The 15478-nt window shown below is 49.9% G+C and overlaps 1 protein-coding gene across 3 annotated transcripts in view; it reads left to right on the top strand.

The window, feature by feature from the left end:
* The window catches only part of LOXHD1 (lipoxygenase homology domains 1), a 116699-nt gene that overhangs the window by 65649 nt on the left and 35572 nt on the right, over positions 1-15478 (top strand). For 2 of the 3 annotated variants that reach the window (XM_008572816.1, XM_008572818.1), the window contains 6 exons: positions 1482-1636; positions 5900-6109; positions 6236-6371; positions 7599-7807; positions 8674-8859; positions 11911-12038. In XM_008572816.1, the coding sequence (XP_008571038.1) occupies positions 1482-1636; positions 5900-6109; positions 6236-6371; positions 7599-7807; positions 8674-8859; positions 11911-12038 (1024 nt within the window). Of the gene's footprint in view, positions 1-1481; positions 1637-5899; positions 6110-6235; positions 6372-7598; positions 7808-8673; positions 8860-11910; positions 12039-15478 lie in introns of those variants that run through there. The other variant, XM_008572819.1, reaches the window with a different exon arrangement.

The raw sequence follows: 15478 nt of genomic DNA, 5'->3' as shown, positions 1-15478 counted from the left end.
GGAGCATGCAGAGAGGCTGATGGAGAGAATAGTGCTCAAAATCCAAGGAAAATAAGAAAACATTAGGAACCATGTGGGTGTGAGTGTATTCCATAATCAGGGGTATGAGCAACTCACATTACCTTACTTTCCTAAATCTAATCAAATGTGGTTCTGAGCCCACTTGCAAGGGTTCATAAGAAAGTCCATCTCAGTCACTGCAGGGAGGGGGAATTCCCTTTTCAGGGATCTTATAAGAATCCTGAGGCTCAGAGGAGGGGCCTGGCCTTAGTCCAGAGTGAGTTCCACCCCCACCTGTGCTCCCTGCCGCACGGTGCCACCGCTGCTGTGGTTTCTTTGCCAACACTCAGGTATCACTTCTCTGGGTGTCCAGGAACACTCCTGCATAAATCTGGCTTTGCCAGGAGACCCTCTCTTCCACCCTTGAGGCCTCCTTCCAGCTTTAAGTCTCCAAATAAGCCCGGCAGCCAGCTCCCTGCTGGGTCTCTGTGTGCAAGTGAGGGATCCCTGCCACCAGTGGGTAATCGGAATCCTCACCCCTCCCACGACAAGGGAAATTAACCTTCCTCCCAGTTTGGCCACTTTTAGCTTTCATCTCAAAGCTTCAGCTACTACCCCTCTCCCTTGCAGACAATCCAGCTTAGCCCTCTCTTCTTTGGCCTGAAACTCAAAATCTCTTAGGGTGGAGGAATACGGTGAGGGAACAAAGAATCTCAGCCATCATAAAAACCCAAGACTTGCCTCTCCCCTGGGTTGGAAAAAGAGATATTTTATTCTTCCCTGATGAGTCTATGGCAGCAAAATAAAAACAAACACCATCAGTTTTTACTTTCCTTAATCATTTTTAATAACTGTCACACCAATACTTATTGAACCCTTCCCACAGGCCATGGGAGACAAAGGAGAGGGTGGCGGTCACTGTGGCTTTGGTGAGAGGAGTTTTCCTGGAGCACTAGGAGAAGGAAGGAGTGGTCATAGGTTGAAAAACAAATAAAAACAGGGAAATCAACACCGAAGGAAAACTATTCTTTCAATACATCATTTTTTTCATAAACCAGTTAGAAGGATCTGGCACTGATATTTGTCACCCTCAAACAGGAAGGCATATTATTGTCAGTGTGCCATGGCAGGTAGATGTGGTGGCCACATGTGGACACATTTCAGGCAGCTTCCTGAGTTCATCTCCCTGGACACTGTAGGCGGCTGTACGGGTGGATGGTTTGAGGGATGCTCAGAAAAGTCTCTTCCTTTGGGTTTCCAAGAGCTCACCTGTGTCCAGATCAGATGTGCAAACTTCCTGCAAGAGAATCCACACAGAATTGTGCTGAATATGCACAGTTGAGCACGTAAAAGGAAGACACTAATCCCTCAAGGTCCGGGCCAGAAGCTTAATACCTCCTGCAGATCCAGTTAACCCAAACCTAAAGTGCTGTCGTTCTTTTCTTTCCTTTGTCTGTCTGTCTGTCCAACTGCCTGCCCAGTTGTGTTGTACTCGGTGCAGATCTTCACAGGGAACATTCCCGGGGCAGGGACAGATGCCAAGGTCTACATCACCATCTATGGAGACCTTGGGGACACCGGGGAGCGATACCTTGGCAAGTCGGAGAACCGTACCAACAAATTCGAGAAAGGAACGGTATGAGGGGCACGCCGAGTTTACCCCTCTTCCCTTCTCCTCCCCAGGTCCAGCTATCTGGGCACCAGCTCTTCTTAATCCCCAGGGATGTCTGGGAGCTTTGTGGGGTGCTATGTACCCTCATTTGGGCTTTTGTCCTTGGCCCCCTCCCCCTGCATATGTAGCTCGTCCTCCTCTCCCAGCTGTGCACCCACCCTGGATCCTGCATGTGGGAGTGGGATGGGACAGAAGGTAGGGCTTGGGCAAGAGAAGGCCTGCTTAAGCCCCAGGTTGTTGGCTGTATGGGACTGCATCATCTTCAGAAAATCCAGTTCACTGTGGCTGGTACATAAATGCAGAGGTGAATGTTGCAGAGTCAGGGGGAAGGGGGCTATCCCAACAGAGTCTGGAATTGGGGGTCTGGAGACCTGGTTCTGCCATCACTCCTTATCTTCTTTGGCCTCAGTTTCTTCATCTATAAAGTGAGGGGTCAGATATGAATAGACTAAATTGTGTTGTGCAGAGTCCTGGGTGACACAGAGGCCCTTGGGAGTCACAGTGGTGGGGGTCAGGGTAGACAGGTACCCCACTCCCACCAAGGTGGATCCACTTTGACCTGGTCTATCTGTTGAAATACCAAGCAAGCCCTCATTAAGCAAAGGGTTCTGTGCTGTAAAAAGGCTTGAAAACCCCATGACTAGACTATGTCTAAGGCTCTTCCAGCTCTGACATGCTGTGGTTTTACAGAAAGGAAGAAGTCTGTCCAGAGGGGCCTCTAAAGGAGGGCATTGCCAAATTTCTCTTCCCACCAGCTTGGCGTCCCTCTGCACCTCAGCTGCTCTGTCCTTACCCTTTCTGCCTTACTCCCTTCACCTGATCCTCAGCCTCTTTTCCTTCCCCTCTCATTCACCCAAATCAGCCTGAAATCCACACAGGCCAGGCTAAATCCACAGGGAGATCAGATTAAGGAGACTGGCTCAAAACCCAATCTGTGGTCTTGCCCATGACCATGCATGTGTGGGGATTTCATGCATCAGCCAATGGGTATTTATCAAGAGACTTAAGCCTGATCCTCATCCAGGCATGACCCTTAGCATTGAACCACTTGGGAATGGTGAGGAGGAAATTAGCCCTGGGACAAGAAAAGCAGGTGTTATCTAAGCTGATCTGCAGGTGGCTGGTGACCCCATGAGCCAGGTCACATGGCAGGAGCCCCAGGCTGGCCACCAGTTCCTTGGGAGTCAGTCCCCAGCACTCCCATTTGCTTGTTCCATCATCCAGATGTGAACCATTTACCTTTAACTCCCGTTTACTACTTTTGAAGTGGGAACAGTAATGGGATTGCTAATTAGACCCCGGGGCTGAAAAACGTGACAAGATGTAAGAGCACTTTGTATCAGGGAGAAATCATTTAAAACATACACACACACACACACACACACACCAAGATATATAATTGTTCACTGCCCTTGCAATGTAGCTAGAAAGAGGATTGTCCTCTTTCCATTTTGGAAAAATGGAATGTCAATGAGGTCAAGTGATTCATGTGATGTCCCTGACTCTGCACTTGGGACATGCTTATCAGGTGCCCAGACACTGGGGCCAGATCACCCGGCATTGACATTTACTAGCTGTGTGATCTTGGAAAAGTTACTTAACGTCTCTGTGCCTCTGTTTTCTCCTCCACAAAAAAGAGTTAATCTGTGGTTATTGTAAAAGTCAACTGAATTAGAACACGTGAAACACCGAGAATCATGCCTGGCACAGAGTTAGCTCTTTGCCTGTGCTGGGTGTTGTCAAGGCTTGGGAGAGCTCATCTGTCCCCTGCCTTCATTGGTGCCTGGTGCTGATGTCTGGTGAATGCACTGTAAAAACAGCAGCGTGCAGCATATGGCTGATCAACTTTTATTCACGGCTGTATTCACAGAGCCAGGCCAAGAGTGGGTGCTCAATAAATGTGTTGAATGAATAAATGAATGAAAGTATAAATGAAGGTGATGAAATTCGTTCTCCCCTGTGTTCAGATTCAATTTTCTGCCCCATTGCTTTCTCCTCCTGACCTCCAGTTTAGATGTGCCATCAGGGGAACTGAAGATACTTCTAGATCAGTACTATTTATGTGACCTTAAGTTCACTGCTGTTCATCTAGAAGCTTCCACTTCTCTAATCATTTGCTCTAGAACCCAGGAGTCATCCTGGGCATGCTTTGCCTGGCAGCACCCCCCACACCCCCACCCACTCCATCGCCAGGTCCCAGCAATCCTCCTTCTGAGTAGCTTCAGATCTGCAGAATCAGGACTGTCACCTCTCAGCCGCCTCACCTCCGCTCACCTACTGAACCAGCCTGGCCTCCCGCCTCACCCCGCCACCCAGTCCATCCTCCAGCTTCCTGAGTTAACCTATCCAAGGCCGAGGGCATCGCTCCCTCACTCCCACCCTTCAGGTGCTGCCCGTGGATCCCAGATCTGACCTGAATCCTTCAGGGCCCTCCCTACCAGCCTGCCTAGAATGTCCCCTACAGACTACTGGGCCCAGTGTCCAGAATGCCCCACATCGCTCCCTCACTCCCACCCTTCAGGTGCTGCCCGTGGATCCCAGATCTGACCTGAATCCTTCAGGGCCCTGCCTACCAGCCTGCCTAGAATGTCCCCTACAGACTACTGGGCCCAGTGTCCAGAATGCCCCACACTCTCTCCTGTCTCTGCATCTTTCCAAACATTTTCTATGCATACATGAACACATGCCCATAGAAAATAGATAATGCTGGCCTGTGGTTTTTACTTTTTTATATAAAAGGCATCATTCTATATAAACCCTTCTTCAACTTGCCTTTGGCATTCAGCGGGATGTCTTGGAAATCTCTCTGTCAGGATATTCAACCATAGATGGAGCTGGTGCTTCTTTGTAACCATCACACACATAACATCCTACAGGAAAGGCTTTGCCAGAGTTATTTAGCTGTTCCCCAAGCGCTAGACCCCCAGATGGCTTCCAATTTTTCTCTGTAAAAATTTTCCTTCAATAAACATCCTTGTGTACATTTGAAGTTCTCCCCCAGGAAAGATGCAAAGAAGTGGAATTGCTGTGTCATAGAGTGCGCCCATTGTCACTCTAGTGAACTCAGTCAATTGCCAATGCCCCGAGGACTGCACCAATGCACACCTGCTGTCAGCGGGCACCACCTGCTGCCGCTCACCTGCAGTTGCCTCAGCCTGTGGGCTGACCCCACCTTGGCTGACTGCAAAGCCCAGCCCCCATCTACAACTTAGTGCTGCCACCTGGAGACGCTTCCCAGCCCTGCCTCTAGTGCTCACACAGTTGGTCGTCCCTGCCACCTAGACTGTAATTATCCATCCTGTCCTCTCCCCCTACTAGATGGTGAAGTCCTGAGGGCAGAGGGTGTTCTATTGTGTTCATCTCTAGGTTCCCAGGGCTCATTGCAGTGATTACGTAGTATCCACACTCAGCAAAACTTTTGGAAGGAAGTTGGTGTCATCAGGGCCACCTGTCTCCCCCAGGTCCATCCTCTGGCTCCTGCCTTCCACTTTCAACCTCTGTCTTGTCCCGTCTCAGCCAAGGCCTAGAATGCACACTGCAATAAGCTCCCCTTGAAGAATCCAGGCACACATAGTTGACATCCACTTGACTGAAGTTAGAATCAGGAACATCACACCCCACACAAAACCCTTGTGTACCTATGTTCCAGATCTTTGTCCCCTGAGCCCTCCTATGGGCTCACCTCCCCCAGAGCCTCACCCCTCTCTACCTCCTCTCCTGCAGCCTAGCCTCACCGGCTCTTCTGACTCCCACCCAGATTCTCCCAGGAAATTTCAAGCCCCCTCCCATTATTCACAATATCACCTCTATGGTAGCTTTTACCCTCTGGCTGCCACACCTGAGCTCATCCCAATTCTCAACATAACTAAGTTAACAAGACCTGCTGAGCACCCCTCATGTGGCTGTCAGGTCCCACCTCCACCCACACTGCTCATCAGAGTTCGTCTTCCCAGCACCCACAGGCTTATCCCCAGAGGAATGTGGGTGAAGGCAGTTTTCTCCACGGTTTCACACACTGAAGTGGACTATAAAATAGGGCCACTGTGGAAGTGAGGCCTTGGACACCAAGTGCTCAGTGTTTGGGATTTGGGCCTGGAGGGCTCCCCATCGAGGAAGATCCATTCAGCCCAACAATTAAGGAGGATGGAAGGTTCTGGAAGGATGGGGTTGAAGTGGGTTGAGGTGGGCCACTCTCCCCATCCAAGTCCCCACATCTGGACTCTCCAGGCTGACACCTTCATCATCGAGGCTGCTGACCTGGGCGTCATCTACAAGATCAAGCTCCGCCATGACAACACCAAGTGGTGTGCAGACTGGTACGTGGAGAAGGTGGAGATCTGGAACGACACCAACGAGGATGAGTTCCTGTTCCTGTGCGGGCGCTGGCTGTCCCTGAAGAAGGAGGATGGGCGGCTGGAGAGGCTCTTTTATGAGAAGGTGCAGCTAGGGGCAGTCGGGGGCCTTGGCTCAGCCATGCCCTGTCCTATCCTTATACCTGGGGGAGGCTCCCTGGGGCAGAAGGTGATGGAGCTGTCACGGGCTGGGTCGTGCTTTTCTGGACAGGAGTACACTGGGGACCGCAGCAGCAACTGCAGCAGCCCCGCAGACTTCTGGGAAATCGCCCTGAGCTCCAAGATGGCCGACATTGACATCAACACAGTGACTGGGCCCATGGCTGACTATGTTCAGGAGGGTCCGGGTAAGCCAAGCAGGGAGCTCTTCAGAGGAGGAACAGACACATGGAAATGTTTTTAAGCTGTTCTTGGATGGGCCATCCTTTAGTCCCACCATTATCAATGACTTAAATCTAATGCTTTGCAATTTACAGTTTTCAAACATATTACCTATCTCATCCCCACAGCAACCCTGCAAGGTGAAGGGGCAGGGATAAGCCACCTTTACAGGTGGGGAAACAGAGGCTAAAAGACATTAGGGCGATGACACCCTTAATGCACTGATCCACCACCCAGAGGGTATGGTCATAAATGATGCGCTCACTCAGACTTTCAGGATATAGATTCAGCCCAGAGGGCCTAGGACAACCAGACAGGGAACGACAGCAACAAGAGGAATCCCTCGCGGGTCAGCAGTGCATCACCCAAAGCACTCAGCCATGCTAACTTAGGCATGATGTGGTGTGTGGTGGGGGCGGGGGAAGAAGTTCTCAGCTGGTCGTTCGGGGACTAAAGTTCCATTTCTGGTTCTGACAGTAACGTGTATGGCCTTGGAAAGTCACTTCCGTCGCTTCAGTTTTTTCATTCTCCATAAAACAGTATCATAATTTCACCGTCAAGTTCATTTTGCCAACCAGATTTTTGAGATAAGGCACTTCTAATATCTGGTTACATGTTATAATCACTCCTAGTTGCAAGGAGAGCAGATATTGAGTGGACAATTAGAATTCTGTGCCACACTACTTGAGCAAGATTTTATGCTGAGTAATCTGGTTTCTTTTGGAAATGAGTGCCTTCTAGAATTTTCATTTGCCATGTTACATATAATACTTTTTTATTGTTCTTCCCCAAATTCCTACTTTCTATGAGACCTTGCTTTTGCCAAGCTCATTTTTGCTGACTGTGGTAAGCTTTTCAGGTACATAATCCCTGTACTTGGTGAGAAGTTATTTTTCTTATCCTACTTCACATGGTAGTGCCAGGTTCAAGTAAGATTTCTGGTCAAAAGGGCTTTTAGAAGCTTGACACTCCAAACAAGTGGCAAGAACTGTCTCTGGTCTTCATTTTGGGAGTCACCAATTCCTCATTCCTTGGAGAGTAGACACCAGTCTGAAAAGCTCCACTGGGCTTGGTCTCAGAGGCAGGGAGCTGAGATCAGTGCCCTCCGTACACGCCTGCTGCGTGGTGCCCTTGTCCACCTGGCCCATCATGAGGCTAGGCCTCCGCCCCCACCCCACCATGGTCTCTTGCAGTTATTCCCTACTATGTGTCGGTAACCACCGGGAAGCACAAGGACGCCGCCACCGACAGTCGAGCCTTCGTCATACTCATCGGGGAGGATGATGAGCTTAGTAATCGCATCTGGCTGGACTACCCCCGAGGGAAAAGGGGCTTCGGCTGTGGTTCTGTGGAAGAGTTCTACGTCGCAGGCTTGGATGTGGGCGTCATCAAGAAAATAGAGGTGCTGGCCCCTCAGGACCCTGTGATAGTGACCACTCCCAGGGAAGGTAGGAGCTGAGCAGGACTTGGGTGGGAGGGGAGTGCGGGGAGGGCAGAGCAACCTTCCTGGAGCAACCCATCACCAGAGCAGGTATGGAGTAAGACCTCCCAGCCTCTATCATTGACTAGCTAGGTGACCTTGGGTGAGTCACCTGCCCCTCTGGGTCCCCATTTTCCACCCACCTGATGGGATTGCCCTATGTATTCATTTGCTATTGCTGTGTAGCAAATTACCACAAATTTAGTAGCTTTAAAAGTTGCAAATGTATTCCATCACAGTTTCACGAGTCAGGAGTCCAAATGTGAGTTAGCTGGATTCACTTTTTCAGGTCCCACTGGGCTGAAATCGAGTTGTATCCAGGACTGGGATCTCCTCTGAGGCTGGGAGTCATCTTCTAAGCCACCAATTGTCAGCAGAATCCACTTCCTTAGGGCTATAGGTCTGAGGCCATCAGTTTCCAGAGGCTGCCTGCCGTTGCCCACCATTGGCCCTCTTCAAAACCTGGCTGTTTGCTTCACCAAGGCCAATAGGAGACAACCTGTTCTGCTCTAAATGTCTCTTCTTCCATCTCTGATGTCTAGACCCTCTTTTAAAGGGTTCACCTGATTAGGTCAGGCCCACCCAGAGTAATCTTTTGATTAACTCTAAGTCATCTGATTAAAGACCTTAATTACATCTGTGAAATCTCTTCACCTTCATGGGAGGGACTTGGGCCAGCGAGTGCACAGTACACTGAAAGGGAGCACTGAGAGAGGGGGCACAGAATGGGGAGGTCTTCCTTCCCAGTTATGCCCGGATCCTCATGGGTCTGGTGTGTCTCCTCCCAGCTGGGCCATGACGGGGCCTCCCCTGAGAGCTGCTGGCTGGTGGAGGAGCTGTGCTTGGCAGTGCCCACCCAGGGCACCAAGTACACTTTGCGCTGCAACTGCTGGCTCGCCAAGGACCGAGGCGATGGCATCACCTCCCGCGTCTTTGACCTCCTGGATGCCATGGTGGTGAACATCGGGGTGAAGGTAGGAGGGGGCACTGTGGATATGCGTTGCATGGCAAGGGCAGTACATGTTGGGGTGGGGAAGCGGCAGGAGGGGAGTAGGAGACTCATCACTGGGGCACTGCAGGGGCTGCAGCCTGGTATACGGTTAGACTCACTTTGCTAGGAGCCTGGAGACTGAAGTCTTTTCTGGTCCACTACTGTGTAAACTCAGGCAAGTCACCCGGCCTCTCTGGGCCTTAGACATCTCAAAAACCTCATGGAAATAATGTTTTCTATCCTGTTCCATGTAAGATCTTGGCAAGAACCAGTGAGATCATGAACAGTCTATGAAGAGCTTTGCAAGATAAGAGCTCTACATAGACATACATGGTTGTTATTCTCCAAAGGATGCTCCATCAACACTAGTAGGATGGTGATGGGGAGAAGTGGCATTTGGGATTCTGCGAGCCTCTGGATCTCACAGTGCGGGGAATGCTGTCCACATGAGACCCTCCTTAATTGGAAAAGCTTGGAAGGCAAGAGCACCGAGCTCCTGTCCTGGCTCCACCTCTAATTGGCCAAATGACCTGGGACAGGTTGTATAAACCCGCAGGTCAGGACCAGGCAGGAGGCAGGATGCCTGGATGCTGGGTCGCAGGAAACACAGATGTTGGTGGCCCAGAGACCTCTGGTTCACCTGACCCCATTGGCTTCTCTTTTTCATAAGCTGTGGGATCAACAGAAAGCCCCAGCCCTTATCTCTGTTCCTGAATCCAAACTAATGAGCTACTTGGTATAGGTCAGAAGTTGTCCCACAAAGGTGAGAAGAAATCACCTGGACCTAAGTGTGCCCTGCCTGTACTTTATATGAAAATGTAAAGAAGGGCTGAGTTCTGGGCTCTAAAAACCTTGACGAGCAAGAGTGTGTGTACCTGCCCCTTCCCTGCAGGAGATCCAAAGAACAGAATTTTCTACAGCACAGACACCCCCCTGCCAATCTCTCACAGACATCTCCATCTGTGGCCAGACAGACAGTGTGGGTGAGCACACAATTCCTCCAGGGACCTCCGCCTTACTCAGTTCCCAGCCTGCATGTGCCTGTGTGTGTGCCGCCCCCCAGCACGCATGCACACCCCACACAGTGCAGCTGCATTGCCCTCCAAGCCCTGCAGCCCAGGAGAATCCAGATCCACATGCCTGTTATTCACAGTACAAAAGAACACAGGCTTGTCACTTTACAAAGAACCCCAGGGTTCTTCGGACTGGCCATCTCCCCAGTACATCTGTTACCAGACTGGAACTACAAGAGCCCTGCTTCTGTCTCTTTTTGGAAACACACCTATTACATAAAAAGAGATGTGTCTGTGCAAAGGAGAGAAAGATGGATGCAGAGAACACAGGAGTCGGAGGGACCAGCCCTCAGGGGCCCGTCTCCATGGGCAGCCAAAGCGCTAGTTTTGATCATTCTATTTTTTATGCCAGTCTGGATAAGAGTAAAAAAGTGTCAGGCTCCCACTTTTGTTCCTGGTAGCTCCTCCTGCCCATCGCAAACACCCCTGTTGGGTGGTCTGGGGGGATTTTCCTGGTAAAGCAAGAGGCTCTTCATCCATTCCCTCAGCAAACATGTCCTGCACTTGTCCTGTGGGTCAGGCCTGCACCTAATACTTCTAACTTTGCAGTGTCACAGCAAAGATTCCAGATGCTGCTGAAAAAGCACCCAGCACCCACCAGGCACAATGGCAGGGGGCATGACACTGTGACGAATAACTTTGGTTCTGAGTTCCAAGGCTTCCGGGTAGTGGGGACCAGGCCCCTACACAGGTGGTGAAGGAATGTGGCAGCTGTGGGGGAAGGGAAGGGCCAGGTATGTCCAGAGGAGGCAGTCAGCCTGGCCTCTCCTCTGCTGTGTGCATGAGCCTCTCCTGAAACTTCAGACCTCATTGTTAGTGCATGGACACCTCGTGAGAGGGATGGTGTAAGAATCCAGGACCAGAGAACATTCCAGACCATTGATGTAGGTAATGCCCTATGCCATGAGGCTGGCTCACAGAGGAAGACCCAAGGCAGGGCCTCAGTGAAGGCCCCCCATCCCCAGGGAAGAGTAGGCTGCTCCCTCACTCTGCAGCGGAGACAAAGGAAATACGTCCTCTTTGGAGCAAACCTCAAGCAAAACAGGAAAGTCCCCATCTAAAGCAAAAATCATGTAAATAGGCAATCATCCCACTTCACAAACGGATTGAGGCAGAGCTCCCTTAAATGTTATGCCCGACAGTCCTCCTTGCTCACAGACCTCAAGGCATGTGCTGGTCATGGCACGGAGTGGGGACGGACACCCGGAACTGCTGCTGCTTGTTGAGACTTTACGTGTGGCAGGCCCAACTCCCGCAGCAATGTGAATTGTCTGTAGCTCTCACAATTCTGCCAAGTTTATCCCAATTTTATCACAGGAGAAGCAGAGGCTGGTGAGGGTGGGGCATCTGCCCAGATTCAACAGCTAGCATGTGACACATCTGGGGTTCAAATGGAGCTCTGAATGGTTCCAAAAGCCACTGTCCTGCCGCCACACACTGCGAGCGCGGGTGGACTTAGGTTTGGAACTGACGAAGGACCAGTTAACACTGGAGCTGTCAATCATGCTTCCATCGCACGACACATGCTTGAGGGTGGGGCATCTGCCCAGATTCAACAGCTAGCATGTGACAGATCTGGGGTTCAAATGGAGCTCTGAATGGTTCCAAAAGCCACTGTCCTGCCGCCACACACTGCGAGCGCGGGTGGACTTAGGTTTGGAACTGACTGACGAAGGACCAGTTAACACTGGAGCTGTCAATCATGCTTCCATCGCACGACACATGCTCTATCAGAAGCTGAACTCCTCTCCAGGGCTGGGCTGGGCACAGTGGGGACATGAGAGGGTCAAACAAGGCCTGACTCTTTCCCTGCAGACATTTATAGTTGACTGGGGCAAGGGCTTTTTTCAGAGCCACGGAGCTCGAAGGGCATATCTTCTTTCCTTGGCAAGACTGATGCAGGCTGGGTGGGGTTGGTGCATTAAGGCCAAGGCTCAGGACCTGTGTCCCTCTCGTGGCAGGTGCTTTACGAAATGACTGTGTGGACAGGTGATGTGGTTGGTGGGGGCACTGACTCCAACATCTTTATGACCCTCTATGGCATCAACGGGAGCACAGAGGAGGTGCAGCTGGACAAAAAGAAGGCCAGGTACCTGGAGGCAGCCCCTGCCCCACCCCCCTCACTTCCAGTCCTCGGCCCTCTGCGCCATCCCCTCCTGCCCCTACCCATGCCCCCCGCCTTCAGCTACACTGGTCCTCTCACAACCCCTGCATACAGCAGGGCCTTCCAGCTTCCACGCCTTTGTCTATTCTGTCTCAATACTTTTCTCTTTCAGGGACCTGCTCAAATCTGCCTCCTCTAGGAAGCCCGCTGTAGTAGCCTCAGGCCATAGCAATCTCTTCCGTCCTTCTTTCTTTCATTTGACCACTCGAAAATGTTTATTGTAAGGTCTGCAGATTAGCTGATAGCATTGTATTATTGTTAATTTCCTGGTACATTAATTGTACTATGGTAATGTAGGATGTTAACATTAGGGGAAGCCGGTTGAAGGGTACACATATGCTCTGTTCTATTTTTGCAACTTTTCTGTAAGCCTAATTGCAAAATAAAAAGCAGCCAGCTCTCAAAACATTAAAATAATGATTGAACACCTGGTCCATGCCAGGCACTGACTCAGGCGCTGGAGAGAGGCAGTACGGCCAGGAGGACACCCTCACTCACACAGCTAGCACTTCAGGAGAACGACAGCAGGAGCACTAACCTTCACGTGGGCTTGTTTTGTGCCAGGCATTGTTCTAAACCTATATTCACACACCTAGCCCTTTCCACAACCCTAGGAGGGCTATTATTATTATCCCTAGTCTACAGGTGAGGAAATGGAGGCTTAGCAATGCTCAGGGTCCTATAGCCAGTAAGCTGTGGCACTGGAAACTGCACCCAGATGGTCTGCAGTCTGAAGCATCAGGTTCTACTGCCTCTTAAGATAGTGATTAATGATAACAATAAATGTGGACCTCCTGTGGTACTTATTGTCTGTGCCTTTCATTGGGTTCCCCCAAACAGTCCTGGGTTTTGCTGGTCTGCTATATTCACCCATTGTTCCCCAAACATCCCTGATTCCTGACTTCTTAAGAACCATAGGGGAGAGACTCAGAGCCCAAGCCAAGGATTTTGAAAACCCACCCGCAGCCACTTACTTCTGAACCCACAGTGCCCCTTCCCCCAGCTGGAAGGCAGGATCCAGGGTGGCTTCCTTTCTGAGTCTCTTGCATGCACGGGGCCCCCACTGAGTTCTTCTGGATGGTGCTCATGAGGATGGTGCAGATGATGGTGATGTTGGTGATGATCATGGTATTGATGATAATTGTGATGATGGTGATGAAGGTGATGATAGGGACAAGGCTACTGAAGCTCTTGGGGACCAGGCAAGGACTTCTTCCCATGGGCAGGGCAGCTCATAAGAGCTAGACTTTGCCCATCCTCTGCAGCCCATCCCCGGGGGTCTGATGAGGACAGTTTTCCTGCCTTCTCTTAGTACTTCTGCTCTCTCATTCTGCAATTCAATTCTGAGTTCTTCCCAGAGCAACTGGCAATGGTAATAACAATAATGGCTAACATTTATTGAGCACTTACTCCATGCCAGGCACCATTGTAAGTGCTTTTTAATATATACTAACTCACAGCACCCCTGTTAGTATGCATTGTTGTCATCTCCACTTTACAAATGAGGTGACTGAGACACAGAGAGGTGAAGTAGCTTGCCCAAGGTCACACTGCTAGTAAGTAGGGAAACTGGGATTTGAACTCAGGCAGTTGTGAAAATAAATGAGGGCCAAATGGGAACAGAGGCTATTTATCTAGAGCTTGCTATAGCAAGGGAGTCAGCCACCACCACTTGATTTGGCAGATACTCAAAGGCTGTCAGGAAAGTGGGAAAGCTTCATAGTGAAGTGCTGTGTGGGGCACGCAAAGCTGATGTTAAGCTAAGTAGAATCATGGCATTTTATGTGATTGGATTGGGGAAGCATATTTGGATTTCTCTGGTTGGTCCTGAGTTGGGAATGGAAGCAAAATAGGGAAGTTGGTGATAACTGCCCAAGTCCTGACCACTCCGGGCCAATTGCTGTAGAAGCCGTGCTTTCCCGGGATGGTTGCTGTGGAGGTGTGAGTCAGGGTTCTGTCATTGGGCATGGTCTGGCTATTGTCTGTTTAAATATTCAGTCTCTTACAGTCTTCAAGTCCTGACCACTCCGGGCCAATTGCTGTAGAAGCCGTGCTTTCCCGGGATGGTTGCTGTGGAGGTGTGAGTCATGGTTCTGTCATTGGGCATGGTCTGGCTATTGTCTGTTTAAATATTCAGTCTCTTACAGTCTTCACCTTTATACTGTGACTCTAATCTCCACCCGACCCCAAATTCTTGGATTTTCTCTGATTAATTATCCCACACCTACATTCCACCTTCTTTTCTGGATGTCCAAGACATAATTGCTGGTGGGAGAGATAGACATCTCATTTCTGGCAGTATCCACATTCCTAAAATATTGCTTGAAATCGCATCATTATAAACACAACCATACTGTAAATGCTTCGAGGTACCTTGTTAAAGGATTTTTTTATGGATAAAGATTTATTTTGTGAGGAGAGCCATCATTTCTTAATTACTTTGGTTTACAAACTCAGAGCTCTTACTGGAAGTGTGTTTGCTTTATTTCATGAGCAAGTGGCCCAATGTATCACCTATGACTTGGAGTCCTTGTTATGCGTGTCTGCATCCTGACTAGGGGACTTGGATGGAAAGACCCACTGGGCATGTGTTGTAGGTACAGCTTGGTGTTGTGCAAGGTGGTGCATTCTCAATGAGGTAGTGTATGACTGGAATGAGGCTGCAGCAAGCTTGCAAGCACTCCTGCTGTCAGATGCTACCCCCAGAGGCCAAGGCTTAACACACTCAATAGCAATTCATTCAACCCCACTCCTCAGCTAAATTCCCCAATTTCCCATCTTGCTACTTTGGGGAAAATTGTTCTGGTAAATTAATTCACACTGAGAAGGCAAACGAATGGCATTCAAAAAGATTATGCCTTCAAAAGATAATGCTTAAGCTCAAGAAATGAATCTCTAACAGCAGAATTTGAGGCAATTGGTGTCCAGTGGGTATTTTTAGACAAAGGGACATGGTTTTTCTGTAGAGGGAAGTAAACATTCACAAGATAGGGATGCAGATCTCCATTGCTGCCTGTATCTCACGGGGCACGCACAAAGTTTGCTTGTCTTAATGGTCCCTGAGGAGGGAGCTAAGGAGCCTGGATCAGAGGAGCCTGGGACTATGGCTCTGTGTCGTGCACCCCAGTTATGTCAGCCCCCACAGACACACCACCTTGGAAGTCTCTCTGTATGGGTTCCAGGGTAGCTTCCCCTCATCTGCACCCTTTATGGTCCCAAAGTTCTTCATTCATGCCACTTGGGGCTATATTTGTTTCCTGAGGTTGTGACACAAAATTACCACAAACCTACTGGCATAAAACATCAGAAATTTATTCTCTCACATTTCTGGAGGCCAGAAATCTGAAATCAGTGTCAGTGGGTGG

Source organism: Galeopterus variegatus, unplaced genomic scaffold (assembly GCF_000696425.1).
Source record: "Galeopterus variegatus unplaced genomic scaffold, G_variegatus-3.0.2 Scaffold839, whole genome shotgun sequence".
Taxonomy (NCBI): domain Eukaryota; kingdom Metazoa; phylum Chordata; class Mammalia; order Dermoptera; family Cynocephalidae; genus Galeopterus; species Galeopterus variegatus.
Note: the sequence above shows the minus strand (reverse complement) of the source record. Positions and strands in the feature narration are given on the sequence as shown.